The 27,589-nt window shown below is 43.8% G+C and overlaps 3 protein-coding genes across 7 annotated transcripts; all 3 read right to left on the reverse strand.

The window, feature by feature from the left end:
- Window positions 1–4,402: 4,402 nt before the first annotated feature.
- Window positions 4,403–14,429, reverse strand: ncoa5 (nuclear receptor coactivator 5). Of its 5 annotated transcripts, none has more exons than XM_037252062.1 (12): window positions 14,289–14,429; window positions 12,929–12,982; window positions 11,521–11,783; window positions 11,239–11,346; window positions 10,658–10,721; window positions 8,173–8,430; window positions 7,976–8,097; window positions 7,766–7,898; window positions 7,474–7,676; window positions 7,172–7,376; window positions 6,943–7,034; window positions 4,403–6,853 (listed from the first exon to the last, which is right to left on the reverse strand). In XM_037252062.1, the coding sequence occupies exons 3-12, from the start codon at window positions 11,687–11,689 to the stop codon at window positions 5,985–5,987; spliced, it is 2,223 nt and encodes a 740-aa protein (XP_037107957.1). In that variant the 5' UTR covers window positions 11,690–11,783; window positions 12,929–12,982; window positions 14,289–14,429; the 3' UTR covers window positions 4,403–5,984. The 5 variants fall into 5 exon arrangements, with proteins under 5 accessions (XP_037107957.1, XP_037107958.1, XP_037107956.1 ...); XM_037252063.1 differs by having other exon boundaries at window positions 7,766–7,895; window positions 7,976–8,100; XM_037252061.1 differs by having other exon boundaries at window positions 7,976–8,100.
- Window positions 14,430–14,668: 239 nt separating this feature from the next.
- Window positions 14,669–20,784, reverse strand: LOC119123179 (rho-related GTP-binding protein RhoA-D). Its single transcript, XM_037252068.1, has 5 exons — window positions 20,656–20,784; window positions 18,619–18,776; window positions 17,601–17,721; window positions 17,249–17,379; window positions 14,669–17,052 (listed from the first exon to the last, which is right to left on the reverse strand). Exons 2-5 carry the CDS (start codon window positions 18,772–18,774, stop codon window positions 16,879–16,881), a joined length of 582 nt encoding a protein of 193 aa, XP_037107963.1. The 5' UTR covers window positions 18,775–18,776; window positions 20,656–20,784; the 3' UTR covers window positions 14,669–16,878.
- A 796-nt stretch (window positions 20,785–21,580) lies between these two features.
- On the reverse strand, window positions 21,581–27,589 carry ppm1j (protein phosphatase, Mg2+/Mn2+ dependent, 1J). Its single transcript, XM_037252067.1, has 10 exons — window positions 27,127–27,589; window positions 25,745–25,859; window positions 24,913–25,239; window positions 24,684–24,796; window positions 24,331–24,415; window positions 23,929–24,047; window positions 23,703–23,766; window positions 23,390–23,497; window positions 22,823–22,974; window positions 21,581–22,588 (listed from the first exon to the last, which is right to left on the reverse strand). The coding sequence occupies exons 1-10, from the start codon at window positions 27,432–27,434 to the stop codon at window positions 22,441–22,443; spliced, it is 1,539 nt and encodes a 512-aa protein (XP_037107962.1). The 5' UTR covers window positions 27,435–27,589; the 3' UTR covers window positions 21,581–22,440.

Raw genomic sequence — 27,589 nt, forward strand, 5'->3', positions numbered from 1 at the left:
GTCAGAAATAATGCATGGAATCAATTGCAATATTTGTCCTGGATCTCATTTGGCTGGCTGATGGATATTGCTCACAGGCAGGCTAAGAAAGAGTTTTTTTGTGTCAGATTAAAACAAGAAATAAAATAGTCATTTCCTATGTTTTTAGTGCCAATTGAATGGTACACAGATTGAGAAAGAAAAAAAAAGGAGGTTAGTTGAGCTTGTAGACAAGCCAAGCTATCGTCACAACGAGGACGCAAATCATGGGACCGGGGGTAAATGATCACCAACAGCAACCCTTTGTGTGGATCTCTGTAAATAATGTACAAGCTCTGATGCTTCGTTGGGTATGAGTGTAGTATTTTTGTGATATATTCCAAGAAGAAAAGAACAAGGGGGATAAACAGTCCTTCGCTATGAGAGAGCGCTTGAAAACGAACGGTGGTTTTAAATTTCTATTTATTTATGGGATGGCCCATGCGCACACTGCACCTGCACTGTTCATCGAAAAGTGTTATTTTTTCATCTAGAGAACAAAAAAAAATAGCTATTTATGTTTGTAGACGGAGTTTATCGATAGAGTATGTCATCCACTCGACAACCTATTTGTCGTTTCTTTGCCAAATTTCGATACAATATACGTGCCATATAATTTACAGAGTCAAATTCGATATCATCGGAGAACAAAGAAAAAAGGAAAAGAGGTCTACGTGAAGCGTGGGATTATTGGAAAGTAGATAAAGTAGGAATTTCATGACGAGAGGATTTCGGCTTCTGTAGCAAGGAGACCCACTTTGTCCACCTGACAGACTTCTATGCAGTAGACTCACCAGTGACATTTTTTATACCGAGAAATATACAGTACATATTTCATGAATACCCGGTACTGTGCGCGAGTCTTAAGCCACCTGAAGCTACCTTTGTTGTTTTGTCCTCCTTTTTCTATTCTAAGCTTGCAAGATTCCACAAAAGCAATGACTCCACATTCACGCGGAGTTCATGAAAAATTGCCTCTTCGGAGCCACAACAGCTGCAGAACCCAGCCGAGGCAAAATATTGCTATGACGATCAAATCAGCAGCATGAGCAATTGAAATGAATTGGCCGTTTACATGCTAAATGAAGTTTTAAAATTGAGTTGTTGTTTTTTCTTTCTATCCTAAATCTGAACCTTTTTTACACGCAAAAGATGCCGCAAAATGTCCAGCTTCAGACCACTTCCAGCGCTGCATTCCCACTTCGAAAACAAACGACTTCTCTGATGGTAGAATGACTTTGCTACCTCATTCTGTTTATATTCAGAAAAAAATAGACAAAGGCTTTATTCCTCAAAGTAGGCCTGTATTTCATGTTATTAGAAGCCACTGTGACTGACATGATGCAGTTTCTAACACAGTCAAAAATGTGATTCAATTCAAATGTATTCTTCAAATGTTGAAATGGTACCAAAATGTTTGAAAACAAACTCCCCCGTCGTTCCCAAATCACAATGATACGGCCCGTCCGTCTCTGTGAGCCAGGAAGTAGTAGCTTTAAAAAATAAAAATCTGTTTGCTAAAACAATCAATCTGATGGTGGTTTAAGACTTAGCGACTGTATAAACGCTGGATTGTGTTATTAGGTTGAGAAGCGCATCTCGGAAGGAACGTGCAATAGCTCAAATATGGACTCATGTTCATTTTTTTCTTAAGGCATCTATTTTGTATAACATCTTCTGAAGAGTCATCTCGAGTCACTTTATTTGTTTTTGGGGTGGGGTCACTTGCACTTGTAGTAGAATTATAAAGAGATACTTTACATATTTATACATATATACAGACATATATATCTATATCTATACAGTATATGAGTATTGAAAAATAAATTAGTTTCTAGTTAGCTATTTAAAGCAAACAAAACAAAAAAGCTTTCTTTTTGGTGTTGCTTGAATGTCTAGGACCATTTGTGGTGAATGCTGCTAGTTCTGGTAGATTTGGGTCTTTGTACTGTACAGAAAGACCACCAAAACCACATTGACACCACCAGGTGGTGAAGAATGAACAACTAAAAAGGGGAGAGATAGATAGATAGATAGATAGATAGATAGATAGATAGATAGATAGATAGATAGATAGATAGATAGATAGATAGATAGATAGATAGATAGATAGATAGATAGATAGATAGATAGATAGATAGATAGATAGATAGATAGATAGATAGATAGATAGATAGACAGACAGACAGACAGACAGACAGACAGACAGACAGACAATACATATCAGCCGTGGCTGCGAAAGCAAAAGTATTTGAAAAACCGATGCAATAGAACATGCTCCTTCAGTTATCAATAAATTAATTATTCGTTGTATCAATTATTTGGAAATTGTCAAAGTGTGACCGTAATTTACGAATAATCTGGGCTAACAAGTCAAAAACAAAAAATGGTGTTTGTTTGGGTTTTTGGATGGTTTGAGAACATTTGCCTGCATCAACTGAGCCTTTGAAAAAGTACGAAAAGGAGACACGCAAAAGGTTTTGACGTAATCTATTTCCGTAAAAAAAAAAATCTCAATGTTTTATAAATGCCGTTTGCATGGTATCGTGTGGCGATATTTGTTTTCGTGGTTTTTATAGTGACTACACGCGCTAAAGATGGGGGAGGCTGCCAAACATCAATCTGAAAAGGTCTTTTGCAAAAAAAAACAACAACTCAAGATCTGTTCACTTTATCGTTATTTGTTCTATTTCTTGCTTCAAATAGTGTTGTTTTTTGTTGCGAGACCTTGGGCAGTCACTTGTACATAATATGAATGAATCACTACAGACACTGTTAACTTACTAGTGTTGTCTTCTTGTACACTGTTTGATCACTGTGGACTCAAGTCTTAAGAGTTTTGTAAGATGATGTGCAATATTATTTATCTTTTGGTTTTGTTTTGACTGTACAAGCTCCGCACTGGCTTTATTTTTGTCCTCATCCTTAACCATTGCTGCCCAATGAAAAGCATATACTGTATCTCCAAATGGTGTGAGTCTTTTCTCCATCCCAAAAGATGGATTGATTATAAAAATCTTAACTCATCATTTTGAGATATGGTGACATATCCATATTTTGTGGGGTTTCTTTTAACTCGGACTCCAAATTTGAAACTGTGTATCCAAATAAAATTCGTCTTTTTTTGGCTTTTATATAAACATTCTAAAACAAACTTTGGTGAGACAAGTGTTTCATGGTAAAAAAAAAAAAAAGGCATACTTCTGCGTCTTTATATCAAAGACTTATGTTGTTTTTGAGATTAAAAAAATGCTTGCTTTTTATTTTGGAAAATCACATGTCCCGTATCTCCATTTGTACGAGCTAAAACGCAAAGAAAATGACCTGTTGCAATTTGTGGGAGACATGAATCCAATCTCTTTGTGATTGGACCTTGGAGTGTTACTGTCTGATGAGAAGAAGCATGCATCTCCAAATTTCTTTCACTCAAAATCCCAAATATTCTTTTATTCAAGGCGCAAGGGAAAATGTTTTTGTCATATTGTGAATACAAATAATCAAACGTGTTTTAATTCATTTTGTTTCCGTCACGGATAGTGACAATTTGGAGATATCTTTGCTTTCTCTGGTTGGCCGTCCAAGTGTCCACTGTCCAATGAAAAGCAACCAAACAAGAAACACAACATATGGTGATGAAAATGATTTGAATTGGACAGCCACGCCAATAACACCAGCCATCTCGCATATCTCGCTCGCTCGCATCCTCCCCACAAAAAGCTGCTTAAGGACTGACTACCTGCTCATTTTGTCCACTCGGCACATTTATTTTGCGTTTTTTAACAACTTGGCATGCTCTGGCCACTTTTCTCTCTCTTCAAAGTCAAGACTGGCTAAGTTACAAAGTTTGTAATGCTGGAAATGTTCATTCATCATCCCACAAAGCCAGCCCTTCATCCTTCCTCCCCCAGCCTCTCTCTCTCTCTCTCTCTCTCTCTCTCTCTCTCTCTCTCTCTCTCTCTCTCTCTCTCTCTCTCTCTCTCTCTCTCTCTCTCTCTTTCTCTCCTCTTCCTCCCAAAGGCTGTGTATTTTAAATGTGACTGCAGTATCATGCTCCAAAAGTGATGAAAGAATATCAAAGTCGCGCTTCCAACGCTGGGAGCGACTCTGCTTGGACACCGCCCCTCACAACAGTCCGTTTCGGAACCGACACACGCGCACACGCACACACATACACACACGCGCACACACACACACACACACAGACGCGGAGCACCCACCAACCCACTAACCCACCCAAGCAAGCAACAAACTGTAGCATGAGACAAAAAGAGCTGCCGGTGATCATTTCTCAAGTCTCCATCCTTCAATGGATGTCAAGGGCTCTGACTAAACACATGAGTGAGCGGGTAGAGGAGTAAACAAACCACCAGAAAAACAGCACCCCCTGGTGGCCAACGACGTCACCACAATCTCGCATCAAATGCGGCTGCCAGCAGAGGCGCTCTCCAGTCAGCCGGTGTAAACATTATTGTGTGCATGCACGTGTGAACATGACAAGAATATATTTGTGTTCCCAAAAGTGTTTTTTTTCTTCTTCTCCTCTTTCCGGTCGCACGACTCTGTGTTTCAGACCTCCCTTCCCTTCCCTTCCCTCGCTATCTTTTAGCACTGGAAATGTTTCCAAATGATGACTATTAGTATAGAAGAGTACAAGATTCTATTTTTCATGTATTATCTGGAGAAAAAAAAATACTACCAAAGTATATTTATTAACTATATATTCACATTCATATATAAAAACATATTGTGCAAACATGTGCTCCAGTGAATTAGATGCAAATATTTTGGGGAAAATTGTGCCAAAGAAAAGTCCAATTTATGACTTGAGAAATGGTAGACGCATCGAGCAATTGACAATGCTGTAGAAATGTTCTTCAAATTTCAATTCAAAATGTGAAACTCACATACTATATTCATTTGAATGCATTTCAACAATACCCTGCCTCATTTATAAATTTGCAATATGGATTTCATTTCTTGAAAAGCTGTGAGCTACAATCAAAAGTGCTCTAAAAAGTCAGTATCCATTGCTCTGATATAGTTTCAATTGCAGAATAAAATCAGTGAACAGGCAATGGGATGCACCCGTAGAGCTATACACATCATCATCATCATCAGGAGTGTCCAATAAAATGTTAACACTAAAAAGCAAGACAATGCAGTTCAAGATATGCTACGTTAAGTATTTCCCAGTTCTGTTGTATGGGTAAAAATGCAATCCGTTTGAGATACGATTTTATTATCCAGAATATGGATGGCGGCCCGTAATGTACACGCCACTAGTTGTTTTTAATTCACTGGAGTCATGGGAAACACTTTGTACGATGCCTAAAAATTCAGTGTAGGTTGTTAAATACTGTACTGCAAATGGACAAGTCACAAGTTTTTCCATTGAGAATCGCTCATATTGTGGTAAAAGTGTATTTATTGTTCCTTTAGGTTTTGTGGGGTGGGATGTGTTTTGCACATGTGCTGGGGGTGCGGGGCTGGTGGAGAGCGAGAGGGTGGGCTATGTGTAAATAAACTAAATATAATTAGTGTGGAAGTGTTTATTTTCTGTGTTAGTGTCAGTGAAATATTCTAAGGATTGAAAAACAGGAAAAAAAAAAAAAAAAAAGTCAACATGTATTCTCTATTGTGTTTCATGATACATTTCAAAAGAAAGTAGTTTTATCTTACATTTCAAATGCTTCTATCTCTGGCTTATGGCTATGATACCCGTTCTATTTTATAGATTTGTCAGCACAAAATGCAATAAACCAATACCATTTTATTACAGCAGTGTGGTGACTTTTTTTAATGGAATACATCAAACGTAAGAGAAGGAGCAGTCGATGGACTGAAACATTTGCATGCGGGGAGATGTTTATGGAATCATCCTAACACCAACAGAACCTCAAACATGGGGTGCGGATATGAAAAACAACAACAAAAGTAAAATCGTTTACAAAATTATCTAGAACATCTCAGTAATGCCGGGGGTACATTTGTGTCATTTGGCCCATGTTGGCTGCTGGTCGAACTGGTGGTAGCTGCTGCTGCTGCTGCTGTTGTTGGTGGTGGTGGTGGTGCATTTGGGACTGGTGGTGCATTTGTTGTTGTTGCTGCTGCTGCTGCTGCTGGGGTTGCTGTTGAAGTGCCAGGCTGCCGGTGTTCACCAGGTGGTTGAGAGCCGGTCCACTCTGGATTAGAGTGTCCAGAGCTTTCTGGACACTCGGGTTATCAAAATTGATACCGCCGGTAGAGTTGGCGCCTCTCGGACCACCCGCAGAAGCACCGGCTGAGGGCGAGCGGCCCATAGAGGCGCCGTAGCCCTGAGACGCTGCTCCGCCTTGGCGCCCCGAGCTGTAGTCTTGGGACTGGACAGAGGAAGCGCCTGAAGCGCTGCTCTTGAACAGACTGAGGATCTTGGCCTGGAGCTCCTCATTGGGGTTGGTCTGCGTGCTCAGAGGCGTTGACATTGGCTGAGACGCCATGTGGCTGGACTGGGGCGCCATGTGGCTGGACTGGGGTGCCATGTGGCTGGACTGGGGTGCCATGTGGCTGGACTGGGGTGCCATGTGACTTGGCTGAGGCGCCATGAGGCCGCCGGGCTGGGGCGCCAAGTGGCCCGACTGTGCCGCCATGGGGCTGGACTGAACCGCCATGTGGCTAGACTGCTGCGGTGCCATGAGACCAGAATGGGGCCCCACGAGGCCCGAGTGCGGAACCATGTGGCTAGACTGCTGTGGTACTGGGCGAGCAGAAAGGGCGGGAGGCAACGCCGCCGCTGCACCCACCAAAGGCAACCCTGCAGCCGAGGGCTGGCCATCAGCGGTGACCGGAAGGACCGTAGCTGTCCAGAGAAACGGGTTAGCATGTTAGCGTGACAACATTCATTCCCTGCTGCGCCGGCCGGCCGGCGTTAAGGATGACGAGTCATACCTGCGTGAGGGTCTGCGGGATTTCTCATCAGCCGCGTCCGTTTGTCAGTGAGGTACGCGATCAGACCTTCCAGTTCCTCGGGCATTAAAAACCTATCGAGTGACAACAAAACCAAGTTTTCCCAACCCTTATTGACCCAAGGCACAGTCCAAACTGTTCATCATGTAAGTAAATCATTTTCCAACCAGGATTGAAGTGAAGCTCCTAGCAGGGAGGTGAGCTTTCTTACCTGTTCTCTGCAAGCAACGTGATGAAGGTTAGCACAGACACTGGGTGGCTTTCACGGTCAGGCTCACGGAGTAGCACATCGTCTGCCATTTTGGCGGCCTTGCGGGCAATCTCCTCGCGATCCTTCTCGCGGGTTTCCACCTTGTAGGTGTCGTAATTGTGGCCGATCAGCATCATGGCATCCTGCATCGGCATGTTCCGGTGCTCTGTGAAAGGTTCAAGCAGATGTGCTTTTATTTCCCTCCCGGCGATATAAACCCTCATTACTGACATGGAGAATACACAAGTATAAGGTGAGGTTACCTTGAGGCGTGCCAAACAGGATGTTGACGGTGCAGGATCGGTGCACCTGATGCTGCTGGGTAATGATGATGGCAAAAGGAGTGCGAGCGCGGCCCACATCCTCCAGCGCCTGAGTCAGGGACACCTCGGTGTTGAGGAAGATCAGGTCCACCACCATGCCCAAGTCGTGAACTTTGCGTCCGACTGTCTCAGCATACTCCCTGCTGTTGGTTCAAATGCAAAAAAGGCGCCACGTGAAGTGAAATAAACTTCTTAAACCTTGCCCTGAAATGAGAACACAGTGCAGCCTTACTTCTGTGCTTTGTTGACGACAATGACGGAGCAGTCGACAGGGCGTTCTGTTTCGTGGCGCCGTTGCAGTTCCTCATAGTACTGTCGATAGAGCTCATTACGCCGGCGCTCCTCCGGACGACCGCGGTCATCTACTGGTGAGGACCAAAAAAAATAAAAAATTGGTCGTCTCTATGGAGTTGGGAAAACGTGAAAGATAAAGATGACCAACTATCAGCCTCGCGTCGCCCGTTCCATGGGTCTTTGTACTGGTCCCTGTAAAGGTCATCCTTCCTTCTGCCGTAGTAGTCATCTGGGGCGTTTCCACCACGATAGTAACGGTCGTATTCCTCTCTGCTGTATCAAAACAAACAAGAAGTCAATGGAAAAATGCGATATGCTCTTTTAGCTGCAATGCATATCCTTTACTTGTGGGCGGGATCCCGCGGGCCGCCTCTCAGGTCCTTGTCTCTGTTCTCGGAGCCGCGATAACGATACTCGTGGCTTCCCGTTCTTGGCTCTCTGCCGGAATCTCGAACAGGGTCCCTGGGGTCTCTCCCGTCACGTCCGTCACGGGAGTCTCGATCTCGGGATTCGCGTGCATCTCGATCTCTGCTATCACGGGGGAACACCGGCGAGCGGGAACGAGGCCGGGGATCCTTACCGTCCCCGAACCCGCCGTATGGCCTGCGTAAGAAGGTACAAATCGTGAGAGGGTACATTCTCGTACGTAAACTTTAAAAGTACAGTGTTTACTGACGCCAAGGAATAAATACAGTCAATCTGCATCAAATAAATTCAACCCAGGAGACTCCGACGTTTTTTTCCACGTGTACAAGTGGTCCTTGTTCCTAATCCTCTTAAATACAAACTTCAACCTTTTGATCGTTCTTTATTCGTTTCCCGTAAAGTCTCACCATTTTGTAAATAAGCAGAGACACATTCAGAGAAAGAAAAGAGAGAAGAAAAAAAAACAATTAAACTTCACATCCGTGAGGAATAAATGAAATTATAATGCAAGCTGGCCCTGGAACATTATGATTGATACCCCATGAAATACTTTATCCAAGGTCCCAATGCTTGGAAGTAACCAGAGAAGTTGGTGTTCGAGTAAAATACGCAAAGTCTGCTTGTATGACTGAGATGAATCCAAGTGGATGAGGTGTGTGAGAACTTCCAAGACTGGTGTTGTACAAGTTCAAACCCAAACTACAAGCTTCGAGTTTTTTGTGCCAGATGATAGAACAAGAAGCTGCTGCGTTTGCTTAGTTCAGCGCGCGAAAAGACGCAAACGTTGAGGCAGCGCAACACGGCCGAGAAAAACGCCGTGCTGGTGCAACCTCCCTACTCACCTCACCAGGGTCCATGTCATTTTCTATTTCCCAAGCTCAATGGGGTGACGAAGGGGAACTGATTTGAAGACGAGACCAAGCTCAAGATAACTATGACAACCCACAAGTATCCTTCTAGGCGTGCACAAAGGCTGGGAAAGTCCATTACGACGCCATGGGATGGAAAAAGGTGAAGCTTGTAGTTTGGATTTAAAATGTTTAGCTGTTGTGATACCATACTCGTCCTGAAAATTCTGACAAGAATTGAATAACTTCTAAAGTCTTTCTTTTACTTCGTGGCAAGTGTTGCGATCTATCAAATACATTCAATATTTGCTTCTCAAAAACTCTCCCAGTCACTACCATCACACAGAGGCTTGTGCTTGTAAAGAAGACGGAATAAACCAAACAAACACAATACTCGATGATAGCGTTTGGTTCACAGGGCCGCCACATAACCCAGATTCCTTCACGAGTTCATAGAGGTCCGTGGCCCTACCAGTAAGCAGTACGTGACATTTACACCGGCAATTTGTATGACAACACAACAAAAAATAATGGGCACGGGTGCCCTCTTGTTGCGCGTGACCCTATTTCTTACGGTCGGAACGCCGAATGTCAGGACCGTCCGTCTTAACCGCGAAGCCACTGCTTGTGCTACGCAAATTGCGGCAGAGATTTCTTTTGCGCCCACCCATTGTATGAAAGCTCTTTTGATGAATTGCATTACTTTAAGAGCATAGCCAAAGTCAGTTAAGAGACTAGCTGGTTACTGAAGGCAATCGAAATTGTATTCACAGGAACTGAAAAACTTGTCACGCCTTGAAACCGAAATAGATTTGCACCGTCCGCCGAAAACTATTGATGATATTGGATTTTCTTGATTCACTGAACGGCCTTTACAAAAGGTAGCAGGGCACCGCTGAAATTGACTGCAGTTTTCCACTCGAGGTATTATGCCCGTCCGTCCGTCCGTCCGTCGTCACGTGATGAAAATGGTTTGAAACGAGAGGTCAAATTCATTTTCAATGGTACTTTCTTTCATATATTTGAAGAGAAGCACCTTTTGGCCTTGCTCGACTTGATTGACCTTTTCCAAAGGTGGTTGGGCGCTACATCTATTTGTTCAACCATGAGCATCATTTTTAGGTTTTACGGGGTGGGATGGGGAAAAAACTCCTGAGCAGAATGCTGCCTGAAGGGGCTCTGGCCCAAGTGTGAACCTATTTGTCGGAGCTGACATCATCATCATCAAGTAGTCTAGTCAATTTGATTTTAAAGTGTGCGAATATTGCTCCACTAATGTACGATGAAATCCGACCATGCTTAAAAACTTCAGTACAAACAAAATGAGAGCCAAAAAAGATGTCTGCAGACAAATTGTGACATTCCCTTATCAGGTTTATTTTGACTCAAATTCCTGCCAGTGAAATAACGGAAACAATTTCCAAAATAGTGGCTTGAACACCTCCGTAACCAACCCGAACCATCGAAGGTTTAAAAATCACGTTTTAGTCGCTGGTTTTTGAGCGGCTGCTTTGGAGGCGATGCTAGGTCTTCCCACAGAATTTGTGTTACTTTACCTGCGTGGAGGGCTCGGCTGGGAATGAGGTTTAGCGCACCGTCGCTCCACTGCCATATTTACATCTGAAAATAAATCAATCCAAACGTTGAACAAAAAACAATGGCATGGCAATCAGAGTACGCGCAGAACGAACGCAAAATTGGGCACGGCAAAGAAATTCCCATGGTCCAAAATGAAAATGCGCGAGTTTCCTGACTGGACGACAGGTCGAAATGCAGCGCGCGGAGATGCAGTCTGTCGAATGAAACGACGAGGCGAAAATTCTTTTCCGGCGAGGCGCATTTGGACAACGTATTAAAGGCATTCCGAAGTAAATGCAAAGACAATTGGGGGGAAATTAAACTAATTGTGTAAGTGTTTATTTACTTTGTCTGCCAATCATTCAAAACAAGTTTCCAAGGAGAAAAGGCAAAAACATTGCAACCAACGATATGAGTTTAGCTGTATTTGACTTGATCAATCCAACAGAAGGTACTCAATCATCTATCTACCCTCGTAATTAACACGATTTGTTCGATGGGGTTGTCACACAGGTTATGCATAGGAAGTATAGTCAGACTTGATACAGTCAAGGCTTACCTATTTTATAACCTTTATAAATGCGACCCTTTTGGGCCAACTTTGCAGCTTCGGCTTCCTCTACACGCTCAAATTGTACAAATCCATATCCACGTAACAGGGAAACGCCTGAAAGAGGGATACTTTCAGTGGTACAAGAAAACATTGGAGTGGATACCTACCCATTTAGCCAAGCACGGTTGGAATAGTTACATGCTTAAGACAAATTGCAAATTAGACAAGGCATTGCAATGAGCTACAATCTGTGGATTTTGTTTTGCTCAGGATGACGTATTTACTGACCAAGTATCTTTCCATATGGACTGAAAAGATCTTCCAAATCCTTCTTATCCATGTCAGACGTTGGCAAATTCCCCACAAAAATCCTTCGCTCCATTTCCCGTGGATCTGTACTGCTACAGGTGCGTGAGAAGTGCACCGGCGAAGGACTCCGGCTTCTTCGGCGAGACATGGGACTTGATCCCCAGGTTTAGCAGATTGGTTCTTCGTACGTTCGGAAATGCTCGGAAACGTTTACTTTTGAGCGGATACGAGCGTCCACGATCCTGAAACATGTCAATGGGGGTGACAGAAGAGATTAAAATTTCTCTGTAGGATGAAAAGTTGCAAATGGAGTCAAGAGGTTGTGCGTTGGAAATGGGGAAATTCAACGGACGCAGGAAAACGGTCGGCTCGGAAACTCTTCAACGATTAGCGGCCCGGCGCGCTCCGGTAAAATGCACCACGTATAAATGTGGATCCAATCCATGGTTTGAAAATTTGATGCAAGAAACGAAGGGGACAAAGAAACGATTGGCATCGTTTTAGTCGTTTTTATTCGTGGCCACATAAGCTCACCATCAAGCTTGGGCGAGGATCCCCCACTGTAATGTGTACGGGGGCCGTTTTAACCTGATCGACGTTATTCCAATTGAGAATGTGTCCCACCTCTCTCTATTATTATGAAGCAATTGAGTACAGGGAATCCTCGGTTTATGACTGAGATCTATGGCAGGTATGTAACTCTAATGAACGCAAGTTGGAACACTCAAAAGTCCATCGCTAACCTATACTCGCAAAGTTGTCAAGTTACACAATAAATGTTTGTGTTCAAGACACATCACGGGCATAAAAGTAAGACAAAGAAAAAATTAAAAAAACAGTACGCAGTAACTTAGCGTGTGCCTTGATGTATTCAAGTAGAGCCACCGCGCAAACTCGTTCACTACATGCCATTCCAAGACCGAGAACCCCCTGTACGACGAGAGAAGGTTTGTCTTGGAAAATACACACCCCAATGTGGAAAGAAAACATGGCGTACTGTGTGTCACATTTTGTCCCATGTGAAAATGTACAAACTCTACAGTCCACTAGATACAATGACGATAAAGATCTATTCTATATTTGAGTGACGCAGAAATCACAATCAGAGACAGCAAAATTCGCACGGGTCCTCCTTGGCAGCCCCTCCTCGCAAATGGTGATTCAAATTCAAATGTCTTGATGGAAAAATTACTTTGGAGACATGAAATGGTTTTGGCAAATGCTGAAACGAAAAGGCACCATTATGCGTCTTGCCATCGGGCAAAGGTCCGCTTTTGAAAGAGTTTGACGGCACAACGCAAAATTGTTTCATCCAAAGAAAAATGTAGGGATTCCCAAAAACAGGCAAACATTTATAATGCTGCTCAGCAAACAACTTTGCAAATACCTTGGTGGTAATCCAGAAGGCGAGGATGGCACTTCCAATCAATTTGACAAGCGTCTGAAAGAGAATCGAAAAAGTCTTGTAAGGAGACGTTGATTAGGAACCCTAAAGTGTGTACGTCTGAGACATTTGGAGCACGACAGCAGGTTTTGAATGCAGCCGAGTAACCGAGCGAAGGAAAAGCTGTTTGAAACAACAAAGAGGTGCATCGTATTTATACGTCAAACACAAGATTGGGGCTTAACGTGGTTCAAATAAATGACCAGATGCCTCACCCGCAATTAGATTATAAGATGACATTGAGCACCCCTGGATGGATACAGGATGTCAAAGTTCTCTGACGTGCTAGCTTGGACGTTAGCTGGCTCCAACCATCAGCATTCCACGCAAGTCACAATCAGGTAAAACAATAACATGTCCGATGGCAGTAAAGAGCCTGTTAACAAATAATTAAGGTTCATATAACTGGGTCTTCTGCAAAGAAGCATTTGCGGCACCGCTTGAGCCAGGAACATGGATGTCATCATACGTTGCATATGACACTGCAAGCTTCCAGGCAAATCGCTCAGCCCGACGGCCCACACATTATACAGTCTTGTAAAACTTTTATTTTGCCTTTCAACCTTTTTAGGGGGCGGGACTAGATAAGCACATTTGCTTCAACCTGCTTCATGTCATGTCAATCAAAATGTGAAATTAACTTGTAATAAGTGTGTTGTACTTGCCGAAATATACAAAAGTAAATCAAAAACTGTTGATAAAAGTGGGTTTATTGACCAGTTTCAGACAGTTTTGATATTTCGTCATCCTCCATAGCCACTCGGTGGCGTCGTTGCGACAACAACCAAGGATTACGTGATCGAACGATGCGCGGCGGCGTAGAGAACCAGCGTTTATTAACAACCGAAATGCACTTAATCATGAAATAATAGTATTTCAGGCTCGAGTCATCAGATATTGGTTCGAAATTCAAATCATCCGGGAATTGGCTGAAAATACTCTCCAGCCCGCGCGCTGCGCATGCCTATTCGACTGTGGAAAAAGACAATATGGAGTCCACCGCCAAACGCGCGAGCCTCGCTAAATGGCGAAGTTCGAGGGGCTGGAGTAGTGCTAACCCCCAAATAGCACCAACAACAAAAAAGATGTCCGTAATAACGGGCGCATTCAGTCGCTTACTTAATCGTACCTCACGGCCTCTTTGATACGTACCTCAGGTCGCGCGGTTTTACCTACATAAATAACTGTGTGCTAGCCAGTAGCTGATAGCTTAGCTAACAAGTAAAAGAAAGGGTACGGGCGTTTTGCTTTAAAGTAGAGCGAAGCCACGTTTGCTTTGGGACATAAAGACATTAGGAATTACCTTCCAAAGAGGATTTAATCTGGTTTTATCCCGTCAAGCCCACGTCTCCGTTGTCTTCATACAAAGTCAACCCCCACTCCTACTTCTTCTTTTAGGACAGATGGCTGCTTAACTGAATCTCCGCTACGCTACTTTGCTCGCTGCCGCCGCCCCCAGGTCGGAGGTATAATTTCAACTCCCAATAGACGTCAACAATTGCCAGATTCCTTCTTCGTGCCTCTTTATTCTACTCCCTAGCCATGTGGGTCATTACGTGGTTGCCACCTAGTGTTAAAACTCTGGTATTGATGAAGCACTTTTGTATTCAATTTAATTCTTAGCACTTCACTGTATTTTTTTTGAAAGGGAGCTGTAGGCTACAACGACATTTTCAATAAATCTATTACGTCTACAAAATAGGCATTTTATTAAAAAGAAAAAAGGAACATAGGAAGTTTGCCTTTACTGCCATGCAGTTTTTATGACACATGATACTCGTTAAATGTATCTGCCATTGTGAATATAAAAAAAATTAACTCAATTCTTGGTTGAAAAAAAAAATACACCTCATTTGAGTGATCCCCATCTCACAAAATGGCCAACGACACAGGCACGCTCCAACTATGACCAACCAAGAAACTCTTCAGCATAGTATAGCAGTTTGGTCTTATCACAAAAATAGTTTATTAACAAAGTCCACTTGGGATGAAACATTTGTTAACAAAGCTGTGTGCGCCAGTGAATTTGTGTCTAAATTTGCATTCTGACTTTTCAAATATTCTCAGAGGGTGGTAATGATGTGACACTGAGCAGTGACAAGATTCATGTGCATTGATAAGAACCGTCTTGTCACGTCACGTCAGTGTGCTTGTTGTGCATGATTGCGCAGCAGCTGCAACGAACAATTCATCTTTGTTGCACGTCCATAAGCAACAAACTTGAACAGAACAAGCGGCCTCCATGCAAACACCTGTTAATGTGCATGATGTGCAGAGACATGTGGGAGGAATCAGTTTGACTCCAATGCTTTCTATTTCGAGTAGCTGCCACTTCAGCCAGCAAGTTAATTATTGTGGGTGTTTGTCTTAATGATTGACAGTAGTCATGTACTTTTGTCACCAGTAGTCATGCGGATGGCTGTTGAGCAATGTTCAGGTAGCAATAACTTCCTTGACAACTACTAAAAAGTGAAAATTGTACTTTGCAATGAATTCGATTTGACCTTCTTCAAAGATTGGAATGGCCATGCCCAACTCTTCAGTGTTTTGGTCCTTTTTTGCTTAACTTTTGTTTCAGCTAAAGACAAGCTGTGACTAACTGTCATGAAGTGAAGCAGTCTCATCTTTATTTGCGATTATCTTCGCATACAGGGAGTGGGAGATGATTCAATTATGTAGGATCATAGGTGCTTTGTCATTCTATCATGTCTGCCATCGCACCCAAAGTTAATCAAAACTCTTGTTTTAGCCCTCATCTTTGCACATCTATTGGGATTGGAAAATTCACAAGAGTTGATATCGCAACCTCCAACATGACGTACAAATAAATACTGATCACTTGAACGAAAACTGTGTGTAGTGCATTTTAGGTTCATCCTGAAATCGCCGATATCCCCGTTTAGGAGTAGTGTAAGCTACAAATGAAATGTTTGCATTTGAGCAGCAAGAAGGGGAACAACAAAAACCACACAAGCTCAACTGGTCTAACAGGTCTGTCTGCTAGAGAATGCAAATGGCGCACCGGCACAGACAAGGCACCGGAGGGGGGGACAAACTCCTCACTGTCACTTAACGCCCATAAGATACGCAAAAAAATGACAAGCATTGGAAGCTCACGTGAGAAAACGACACTAACACGACACGAGTTCCAGGCTAACCAGTTAAGCGCAGATTCCGGCCACGGGTGGGGATGCCAGTAAGCGCAATTCATCACGCCTGCCTCTGCATGGAGACTGACAGTCATACATAGACGCTCGTGTTGCTTTCACCACTTTCCAGCGAGTCATCGCTTCTCGAGCAACGTGGCGAGCATTCCTGCGTTTGTCGCATTCCCGTCGTGCGGAGGCAATTTTACGGGTGACTCGCGCAAGGCAAGAACAGGAACCACAAGAAGTTGTCGCTCTCAGCAGCTGCGTACTTTGTAATGACGAGACAATGAGAAGGAACCAAAAGGTGTCGAAAAGGTACAAAAAGGCACTAGCAGTTAACGCAGGCGTGGATTTGCCGGTGGGAACGCTGTGGATGGGAACTTCCTCAGAGAGACGGCTTATTTGCGAGGAAGGACGCTGACCACCCTTGCTTGACGATATTCTATCATGCTCACTGCCAGGTTGAGAAAAAATAAAAAAATCTATATATGAAAGAAAACATGCTTTTTGTTTTGAAAGACAAAGCAAAGCAATAACGTTTTTTTCCAAACATCAATTTCTAATATAGACAAAGTTCACCGTTAGTTTTGCGTATAATTTGACGGCCTGACTCCCACTACGAAGCGCAGGATACAGTACAAAGATGCCATTGGGGGGGGGGGGGGGGTCGTCAGGCCTTTTCGTGTTTTTCCTCTCTCGCTCATCCTGTTTCTCCAATTTCACAACGGCGTCTTAACAGATGGCTCACAACAGCGCGCAGCCGCTTCTCTTCTTGCGCTTGCGAACTTGCAACGCCGCCCTGGTGGCCATCTCAAACACATCCCTCACACCGTCCTTGGTCTTGGCAGAGCACTCCAGGTAGCCAAAGGCGTTGATCCTGTTGGCCATATCGCGGCCTTCCTCAGTCTTGACCGGCTCCTACATGGTAGACGACAGGAAGATGTCGGTTTATAACGCTTCTGACATACGATGTTCCCAGCTTACAAACTGCACACAGTGAACGAGTTTCAATCAAGTGTTACGTATAAATAGGTGTATGTGTCAACAAGCTGATTTTGAAAATGTGCCCGCAGACATCTCACAGCGACATCCCAGCAGGCCTTTGACGGTGTACCTGCTTCATCTTGGCCAGCTCTCTCCGCGTGTGCTCGTCGTTCCTCAGGTCCTTCTTGTTCCCCACGAGGATGATGGGAACATTGGGACAGAAGTGTTTCACCTCAGGCGTCCACTTCTCCGGAATGTTTTCTGTCCCAAGTGAGAGAGAGAAGGAAAGAAATACTCAAAGGGGATGACTATAAAAAGGACGACAGACAGGCAGTGCAGCGCAGCGCAGCGTCACTTGATAGATTGCTCTGCAAGCAAGCATGTTTGGAGCTGCATTCATCCCACATACTTTCAGGCTGCTTCAAAGAATCACAAGCAGTCGAAACATTTCTGTGAATCATGGGGTGAATCACCAAACATACCTAAACTGTCAGGGCTATCGATGGAAAAGCACATTAGGATGACGTCAGTGTCTGGGTAGGAGAGAGGCCTCAACCTGTCGTAGTCCTCTTGGCCCGCTGTATCCCACAATGCTAATTCCACCTACAGGAAAAGCAGCGACAAACATCACGAGATGCTTCAAATGATTAATGAGAAAAGCAATGGATGATTACACAGCGTAACAATACACAATCGTCATTGTTGTGGTCAAACTGTAGAAGTGATGCATTTTGGGATGTGGAGGAAGTTGCTTCTCCAATCATCACTCAATCCTAATCATTGTGGTGTCACTGCTGTGGAAATTTACACAAGGCTTACACTGGCTCCATCCCCGCAAGCTGCTGATTAATTCAATTAGGGAAAGTGGGAGATTAGCAAGCATCACCTTCTGCGCTTGCACACGAGAGCCACCTCTCTCTCTCTCGGCTGCGGTCATTTGCTCATTCGCACTAAATTGACAAAAAAAAAAAAAAAAAAAAAAAAAAAAAGAGCTTCACTTCAAACTCAAAAGGTAAAAGTGATGCCTTCAGGAGAGCGCAGGCATCAGTCCCAAAATAGAGGTCTGCAGAGGCGGACGGTGGGAGGTGGCAGCACCGTGCATGAGCAAGTGTAGCGGCTGTGCTCCCACGGGCTTTTGGGAGAGAAAAAAACGGAAGCAGGGCCCATCTGCATGAAGGTTGGAGATTTCAGGCAAAGGAATTTGATCTGGTTGTATAACAGAGAGGGAGAGGCCTCAAAATGTCCCCGTGATTCCCAACTAGACTCAAGTCCAGCGTGGATCCCATTTCTTTTTATCCAAGGTCTAAAATGGCAGGAAATGGGAGACTTTTATCACACTGGGAGGAAGAAAGTCCTGAGGGATGGAGTGGGGATTTGAGAGGACGACGTCTTCGTTCCCCGTCTGAACAGGAAGCCGGCCGGGAGCTTGAGTCATTTCCTGTTATGCTGCTAAGTGGTGATCCTGTGTGCAAGTAACAAATCATGAAAGTCGCTACAAACCTGTTTGCCATCCACTTCGATATCAGCGATATAGTTCTCAAACACCGTCGGCACGTAGACTTCAGGAAACTGGTCTTTACTGAAAACGATCAGCAGGCAAGTTTTTCCGCAAGCGCCATCGCCGACGATCACCAGCTTTTTCCGAATGGCCGCCATATCTGCAGAGGAAAAAAAGGGCGGGGGGGATTGTCCAAACATTATTGTTGAAGTTGGTTGTCAAGGTCTTGAATTAAGTGTCAGATCGATTTTTTTGATGTGATAAAGCTTGAAAAGAAGGCGTGAAGGCCACCAAAAAACCCGATACAATCTTACAATAGCCCAAAAACATTTGTCATTGGTAACATCTAAAAAAAAAAAGTGATAATTAGCACATCATTCTTCATTTACAGCTGTGACAAGATCAGTTTGCTAAATAAATTAACTAATCACTTCAAGTTAAAGGCAATGTTTAGTTGAATCGGTTTGTATAAAATCTGGCCGGTTTGGCAACGCACACAGGGAACTCAAACAAACACTGCCTAAAAAAGAAAAGAAATATAACACCCTTTCTGATGTTCTGGGTGACAGGAAATTGAGTGGGGTTTTTTTGTTAACTGAGCTCACTGAAGGGAAAATAGAACACTGCAAACAGCAAAACTAACTTTTCCGGCCCAACTGATAATCCACATTGTGAATACTTTGTGTCTAATTAACTACCGGCATACTAGACAATAAACTTGTTCATGGGCTGTAATGACACGTGACTTGGCAATGGAAACAATCACAATGCGAGAGTTGTAAACTGCACGAAAGAATGCCAAGGTTTAGCAGGAATCCACCGAGACACACCGAAGCAATGGCGCAACTCAAGTGGCAGGTTAATGAACACGCTGCTGCCTTTCTTTCTCTAAGGAGGCTTCCTGAGGCTTAGGGGCCGATGGTGATTATGCAACACGTTCAACCACATGATCAGAAAGCAGAACGTGACCCGGTGCTGCTGAGAGAATATGAATATGCCAAAAACGCCATAAAAGACGTAGAGCGTACCAGTATAGTCTGCCCGTTAAGTGGGCCAAACCAATTTAGAAAGCGTCAGAGGCAGCGCCGCTACATTCAAGCAACACATGATAAACGTCTTAGCGGTTTTAATCTGATGGGAAACACAGATCACCTGCAGGATCAGACATGCTCCTCAAGTAAACTTGTCAGAGAGTTTACGACCGGGACTACGAAGGTGCAGAACTGAGCTTTCGCTTGGGAATTCCCAAAAATATATTACGTAAACAGAATAGTCGGTCCACGCGTCATGCTATTAACTGTGCAAGTATTTTAAGATTGTAACTTTAACAACCCCTTCTCGGAGTCATGATGTGCAGTAGGTATTGTTTTGACTCTAAGCATGTGCATTTCTGAAGGTTTTGTCAATCTAAGTCAACTAGCTGAGGTCCAAGTGAAATGGGAAAATGTTCTGACATAATCCTGTGATCCACTCATTCCCATGGGAATGTGGAAGATACCATGAGGACATTCCAGGGGATAAACGTTTCCTTCTGGAAGAAAAGGATTTGATAGGACCTTTGAAGTTGTACACAATCTACAACGTTACAAAAAATCATGAAATGTAAGTTTTGTTGGCTTTGGGAATGCTAGATAGCCTTCTACAATAATTTAAAAAAAAAGTTAACTTAACTAATGAGGAACTGGAGCGGTTTCCAGGAATAGACGCGGCGGCGGCTCATTAGATTTACCTCCTCCTTGATACAGATCGCTGCGGTGAACGGTGTACACCGAGACGGTGGTGTGTATCTCTTCGCACTTTAACACTATCAACTTTATGGGATGAAAAAACTAAACAAAATAAAAATTAAAGTCAAAAACTGGTTAGAACTGGCAGCACGGAGGAGGTTAGGTTAGTTTATCCAAAAAGGGAAAAGGGCGAATGTTTGGAGCGGGAGCCACCACCCTAAATGAGTCACAACTACTGTGTCAGTCACGCGAAATTAATAAGATTAAGAAAAGTAATGGCCTCACCTTCCAAGAAAAAGAAATTGTAATTACCTTCTCTTCAGCCACTTGAGTCCTCTTCCAAGATATTCAGACCCCGTTTGCGCCTCCTTAACAGGGACTTGTTCCTCGCCTTTTTCCACACTGCAGTGCTCGCCGAATGCTACACAGGAGGCCAACAAGTCCCGCCCACTAAATTGCTGATATAAGCTGATTCCGCCTATGTTTCCGAAATAAAATATAAAACTTACATAGAAATATTGACCCTTCCGTATTTAAGTCAACTAAACGTCAACGAAATGAATGTTTTGTTCTCTAAATAACATTCGGCGCAAACCTTTTTGGACCTATTAACAGAAGTAACTGGGTAAATTGACAAAACACATTTATTTCGAAGGTGAATTATCTTAGTTTCCGGGAAATGCAGCGCATCGGTGATTTAAACTGCTGCTGCATGGAGTCATTCGCATGCCTCCCCTCACTGGTGGAAAATGACATCATCTGCAAAGTAGAACAGGACTACCGGTGGGTGCAACAGGAGGTGCTGGGCTCAAGTTGGAATCTTCACCATGGCCCACAAACTATGATCCATTGTCAGCAATGGCACACTGAATGGTGCACTTGTTTCTTTCATTTAATCAAACCGTTGTTGTTCACAATTACACGTATTGGGTGTGCTTTCAATGTTATCATAGAAATCATTCATAACTAGAGCAGTTTTCCCAACCCCAAAGCTTCAACATCTCACAGTACTCCACCACCTCCACCTATGTCACCAAAATAAATGATCATGCAAAAATTCCAGTCACACTTCCAGATTTGTCTTTCTCCTGTGGCGAAAGAGGGGCTTGATCAATACACGTGGGGCTGGAGAATAGGTTGAAATCTTGATCATCTCGAGAATATTATGCTAACATAAAGCAACCTGAGTAACAAATGTGTCAGGATGAAATGAAATAAATAGGAGTCCGAAGAGACAAATGGGAAAATTGTGATTTATTTCTAAAGAGGAAATGACATCATTCACATTTTAGTCGGTCTTCTATACCACACACCACCTTCCTAAACAAGCACTTATGGATAAGAAAGGTAACAAGTAAAACATTTTCCGTACTCTTTGGAAATATATGGAGAATCTAAATAACCATCATAATGACAAAAAATATATAAAGAGAGGTATATGGTACATTTAAGGTCATAGTCCTCACACGGTGTGATAATACAAACGCTTTAGTCCTTTTTTAATAAGGCATATGCGTGAATTTTATCACAGCTTACTATACCTAGACATTGTTTACCTGAAATAAGAAAAAAAACCAATGATTCTGATCCTTCATGCTTAACATGAACAGTGTCATATGTGCAAACATTCTTCAAGTGCTGCCCTACCTTCACCACCAACAAAAGAAAATACAGACAGACAATGATTATGTGGTGCCGGTTCAATGACTTCAACCCCATGCTTCTTCTTTGTTCATGTTTTCATTCCATCCTGGTGCCACCAAGGCATCTCTTTGGTTTCCTCACAATCTTGACGCTACAAAGAGGCTCGTTTATACAAACAGGGAATCACTTCTCATCTGTGAGTGGTGTGAAGCTAGATAGACGCACAGTCCATGCTGAGGTTTTAAATGAGCTGCCCAGCCTTGAACACTAGGAGAAAGTAGATGCGAGGGTTAGGGTTCAATCTCACCGGCAACCATCGGCGACACCACTGGAAAATTTCCTCAGGAGTTGTAGGGTCCAAAATATCTAGGAGTCCATCAAAGTGCTGCTCAACTCGAGTCTTCTTCTGTGGAGGGGGTGGGTGGGGTCGCGATTCATTTCTTTTGTGATGTCTCATGTCTCTGCCTCATATCCCGCCAGTGGGACAACAAACACGGTGATGTCGTCGCCCGAGCCCAGCCTGTCGTTGGGAAGCCGCCAGCCGCGCTCCTTCAGAACTCCTCTGGAGCGCATCAGCAGGTCCTGTGCTGCCAGTGTGTACCTGCAGAAAACACGCACATCCACCTCGATAAATAGTCAAAATAACTGGCATGCCCTCCCTGCACATGGGAAAGAAGAGTCACATCTCATGAGTTTCGAGAGAACACATTCGGAGAATGAGCACGGTCAACGAAAAAAACGCTGTTGGTTTAATCCAAACAAAATCGACATCATTCATAGATCTGAGCTCTTGTGAGGTAGGTTGAGCCAATTTTGAAAGGCGCGCAAGGTATACCTCATGGGGTCAGAAGGATCGCAAGACGCCAGGTAGGCCGAGACGGCATCTGCCACCTCCCTGTCCGTGGTTACGTCCCACAGTCCATCCGTGCCCATGACAAGGACGTCGTCTGGGCCGTGTTTGTTGTCATCAAAGTTGTAGACCTGCACCTGTGTGTGCCGTAATTCATTAATTCACATGTATTTATGATATGCATTAACATTACAAATGGATATGACAATGATCAATGAAGACGGTATGAACCTTCACAGTATTATCATCACAAAGCAAGATAATGACCAGAACAAGAAAACATCAGGGTAAGTGATCCTTCAGATTTAAACCCAGATGTCCTCCACCTCATATCATTAAAAATGAGCAAAAATGACCATTTTATTTCTGGCGGATTATCATTATTATTTATTCTGTTTACACACTGGGGCAGCTTTTTCATAACCGAAAGTGACTAACACGAAGCTGCAAGTTTTTAAATTTAAACGTCATACTCGAGGTGTAAATCTTGCGCTTTTTAAAAAAAAAATATATATTTTTTTTTTTACAGTATGTTTGAAGGTGTGTACTCACCTCAGGGACGCACGAGAGGAACGGCTTGATATAAATGTTGGAGCTATACACCTTCAGGTCGTGATCCCCCAACCCGCGAGTCACTCCGATAGTTGCCATGACCCGTGCCTGTTCAAAACACACACACACATGTCACTTAAGCTCGGCATACACATACGGGCATAGTAATGTAGCAAATGTAGCATTTTATGCTCAGCTTTTGCCGAGCAGTTGTTCTGTGCTGCAGTGTTAAGAGTTTTCCAAAAAGTGTTTTGCTTCAAAACGCCTGCAAAGCATCAAAGACCTGAAAGTGCTTTGAATCGAATTGACTTACCTTTTTACCTTCTCCATATATGAGCGGAAATTTCAGATCATCTTCAACGATTGTCTTGTACGCCCTGCAACAAAACCGCCCAAGCGACAATTGTCAATCAATCAATCAATCAATTCCACTGTATTTCAGTGCAGCTTCAGCTAGACTTAATGATATCCAGAAGTGAAGCAAAGGAAGTTGCTTGCTGTTATTGGAACAAATGAGCTTGAATTCAAAAGTGGCTTACCAGCCACTCATGGTGTGGTCTCTGTATAGCATCTTCTTGCCCAGCTCGCAGTGCTGGATCCTGCGTGGGAACTCAATGTGAGTGAACTCGTTGCCCAGGAGCTCAGGCCTCAGGAAACCCTGCAAACAGACCAACAACACTCATGACGACAAATTGTCTCGAGTTGTTGAGCATTACGGTCTTGGAGACAGTAAAAGTTGCTGTGTAAGAGCTATGAAGATAAAGATGGAAATAAAGAAGCTGAGAACTGCAAGACAGAAACAGCAATACAAATCCGAAATAACAAATAAAGTAACAGAAAAAAAAAGGAATAATAGTAAGCCTGCATCCAGCTCACCTACTTGAACAAGTACAAAGTGAATGGACGCTTTCTACATACAAAGCCAAACGGAGGTGCCATACCAAATACTGTAGCCGTTGTCTCTCGGACTCTGGTGTAAACTCGTTGGTCATGGGAACAATTTCCTTATTCCGGATTATTATAGCCCTGCAGAACATCCAAAGTTTGACATAAAATGTTCATTTCTTCAAATTTCAGACGCTCGGCTTTTTTAACCCACCAAATTGGAATAAAAATATACATTTACACATGTACTATACATTCCAAATAAGTATATAATAGTTGTAAAAAAATATTAGAGACAAAATGTTCTCTATAACCACTCAATATTACACAAGTGTACTTTATCAATCAAGCAATCAATAAAGAGGAAATAACTCTGCCCTGAAGATTTGACGAAAGGGCTCTCTCTCACCTGCTATCTCCAGCATTGGCCACATAGAGTTTGCCCATTAGATGTATGGCAGCTAAGGCACAACAGCCACCAGAAATAGCGTAGGACGCTTTCTCCTTTTCGATCAGGTCATCCTGAAATAAAGCAAAAGTAAACAAATAAAAACCTCAGAAGGACCATCCAGTTTTCACTCGACTCTCAATGGCACAGGCAAAAAAATAAATAATCTAAAGGTTAGCTGCGTATTCACCATCTGCTTGAAGGCAGTCTCAATGACACCCATCACCAGACTCTCCAGGCTGACGACCTTCTCCATGTGGTAGGCCACCGCCGAATCGCTGACGGCGTCGGGCTCCCCCGACTCCTGCGCTGCCCCCTTCTTGACTTCGGCCTGGTAGGGGCTGCCGTTCTTGGCTAAGCAAATGGGCGGCGGCGCTCCCCCCGTCAGCAAGTGGAAGATCTCGCCCAGCCGGTCCCGGATGAGGCGGTGGAGCAACTTGGAGGCCATGATGGCGGCACCAGAACCGGCGTGTCCATCAAAGACGCCCCAGAAGTAAAGGGGAATCCCTGGGCCATCCTGGAAAAAAGATCAAAATCCCCAACTACTTTTAAAATGTTATTAAGCTACTTGAGATTGTTGACATTATGAACTTTTGAAAACAAGCTTTACATGTCAGACAGGAGCTACAGTAAGTTTAGCCTGGGTTGCTAGTGGGGAGTCTTCTCCACATGTGCATTTGAATACGCACTCTAGACAAGTTTTGAAGTCGCTTTTGGCCATTTACTTTTAGAGTTAGGGTTTCACAATTTTGAAATGATACTGAGTTTGGGGATCACAGTTTGTGATGTATTCACGGTACCATTGAAACGATCAATATAGGAAATTCGAAACGATGACATTTTTTGCTATTCATGGCAGGGCTCAGGAATGTGATTTTTTTTTTTGCACCACTTTTGCCCAAAAATGACAACACAGTACACTAAGAATGATGAGCAAGCGTCGTTTGCCAGACTCGTTTGCTCACGTGCCCTCTCTCAGGCTCCTGATCGGATGTCATGAGTGAAGTTTGCCCTTGGCTCACCCCGTTGTCCTCCAGCAGAGTGGAGTTGCGCTGTTTGCCGCTGGACTTTCTCACATACACCTTCTCACAGGAGGCCTGGTCCTCGTTCAGCATGCTCTTGCCGGCATTGATCACCCTGGTGCGGAAAAGCCACAAGCATGAAACAGAATCACAAAAATGTGTGGGACAGGATGCAGTTATGTCCCAAGGGGAAGTGGCAAAGGGATTCATTATGAGCCTGTGCCGTGACTACACGATATCAGTGCATCATTGACTGTTGTAGCTTGAAATCGAATGACATCTTTTACATCTCATTTGCACCTCGAGCCTGTTGCACAACTCCGCTAATTCATGTATTGGCTTCACACAGACAGAGGATTAGGAATATTCACTCAAGCGAACTAAACACAGTGAGACGAGCAGGAGCGGAGACCTCGAGAAGAACCCCCCCAAAAAAAAACATTCAAACAAAAGGAAATTCAGACACAAATCTCCAACTGCTGGCTTTCTAAAGAGTTTAGCTGATTACAATCATCAGAGAAGAGCCTGATATGGGAGAGACCCAAATGGCCAAATCTGGATTATATTTTTTTCCCTCCATTTTTCCTTTCTTTCTAATCAGTTGAAAGCAGAGGACTGGCACTGCGGGAATGCTGCACATTAGGACTAATGCCAAGGGAGACTTAAAGGTTTCATGATAGTCATTTAAACTTTGCTGTCAAGGCCAAAACATGCTAGGCACTTTGGCATGCAACCAACAGAGACACTTTTCTCTATTGCAACCTGCAGCCCCGCCTGACAATTGCTTGCGTTTTATTTGGACCTGGCCAACAGTGTAGCATTTTTACCATATTGTATTTGCGGAAATGCAATATATATATATATATAAATATATATATATATATATATATATATATATATATATATATAGAGAGAGAGAGAGAGAGAGAGAGAGAGAGAGAGAGAGAGAGAGAGAGAGAGAGAGAGAGAGAGAGAGATTTTTTTCTTTTGTTTTGTTTTTTTGCCCTAAAATGTGGCAATGGTTCAGAAAGTGGGGCGAGTCATTTTGCAAGGTATTGTACACAGCAGAACATGAGGGTTTGAGCCTGATGCTGATGCCATCATTGTAGACCCTACATAGCCCAAAGTGTGAGTGTAAACATTGAAAGAAGAAGCTAATGAGTGGAGCTGAGGGGAAGAACCTCTGCAGCGGAACCAGGAGGAGTCAGTGCAGCAGCATTTGGTTTTAGTGGCTGCTGCAGATGCGGCAGTGCTCTGCGATCTGGTGATCACCCTGCACCAGCACTCAACGTCAAAAACGTTCGCTAATTAAGCGTGCGTGTGATGAAAGCGCCACTATAAGAAAAAACAAGGCCAAACGGACACGCCAGTCAGGCACTCACTCGGCGTATCCGGTGTGCCAGGGGAGCCTGCTGCCTCGCTTGAGCGTCAGCACCGGCCGCGATGCGTGCTCGGTGGAGTACTGCAGCAGCTCCGGGGTGAGCTCCAAGAAATCGGGCCGGCCGTAGGGGAAGCGCGGCGGCAGGCCGTCAGCTCCCCCGGACTCCGCACCGCTGCCTCCACCTCCACCGTGATGGTTGTGATGATGGTGGTGGTGGTGTTGGTGTTGGTGGTGATGGTGGCCGTGGGGCATCATCCCTCCCACCAGCGTGGACATGGCGCTTTTCACTTTGCTGATCATCGTCGGCATCGATTCGTGCGCCGACGCACAACAAACACAAAAGAAAAGAATCAAATAAAAAGGAGAGAAAGCAAAGGGTTCGCACTAGGGAGGCGAACGGAAGACGCAGTCAATGACGAGGAGCATTTCAGGAAGCGAGCTCTCTTTTTTTTCTTTCCCCTCCC

This window comes from Syngnathus acus, chromosome 5 (genome assembly GCF_901709675.1).
Source record: "Syngnathus acus chromosome 5, fSynAcu1.2, whole genome shotgun sequence".
Taxonomy (NCBI): Eukaryota; Metazoa; Chordata; class Actinopteri; order Syngnathiformes; family Syngnathidae; genus Syngnathus; species Syngnathus acus.

What these genes read in the sequence shown, in the direction of transcription:
- LOC119123179 (XM_037252068.1), bottom strand. Translation starts at nt 18,774, where the DNA reads ATGGCGGCCATTCGGAAAAAGCTGGTGATCGTCGGCGATGGCGCTTGC. An exon ending in TCGAAGTGGATGGCAAACAG is followed by an intron (nt 17,722 to 18,618) that starts GTTTGTAGCGAC and finishes CTTTTCCTGTAG; the next exon opens with GTGGAATTAGCATTGTGGGA. An exon ending in CGATAGCCCTGACAGTTTAG is followed by an intron (nt 17,380 to 17,600) that starts GTATGTTTGGTG and finishes CACTTGGGACAG; the next exon opens with AAAACATTCCGGAGAAGTGG.
- ncoa5 (XM_037252061.1), bottom strand. Translation starts at nt 11,689, where the DNA reads ATGTCTCGCCGAAGAAGCCGGAGTCCTTCGCCGGTGCACTTCTCACGC. An exon ending in TCCATATGGAAAGATACTTG is followed by an intron (nt 11,347 to 11,520) that starts GTCAGTAAATAC and finishes TCCCTCTTTCAG; the next exon opens with GCGTTTCCCTGTTACGTGGA. An exon ending in CAGCCGAGCCCTCCACGCAG is followed by an intron (nt 8,431 to 10,657) that starts GTAAAGTAACAC and finishes CTTCTTACGCAG; the next exon opens with GCCATACGGCGGGTTCGGGG.
- ppm1j (XM_037252067.1), bottom strand. Translation starts at nt 27,434, where the DNA reads ATGCCGACGATGATCAGCAAAGTGAAAAGCGCCATGTCCACGCTGGTG. An exon ending in GACAACGGCTACAGTATTTG is followed by an intron (nt 24,048 to 24,330) that starts GTATGGCACCTC and finishes GTCTGTTTGCAG; the next exon opens with GGTTTCCTGAGGCCTGAGCT. An exon ending in TCCTCTCGTGCGTCCCTGAG is followed by an intron (nt 22,975 to 23,389) that starts GTGAGTACACAC and finishes CGGCACACACAG; the next exon opens with GTGCAGGTCTACAACTTTGA.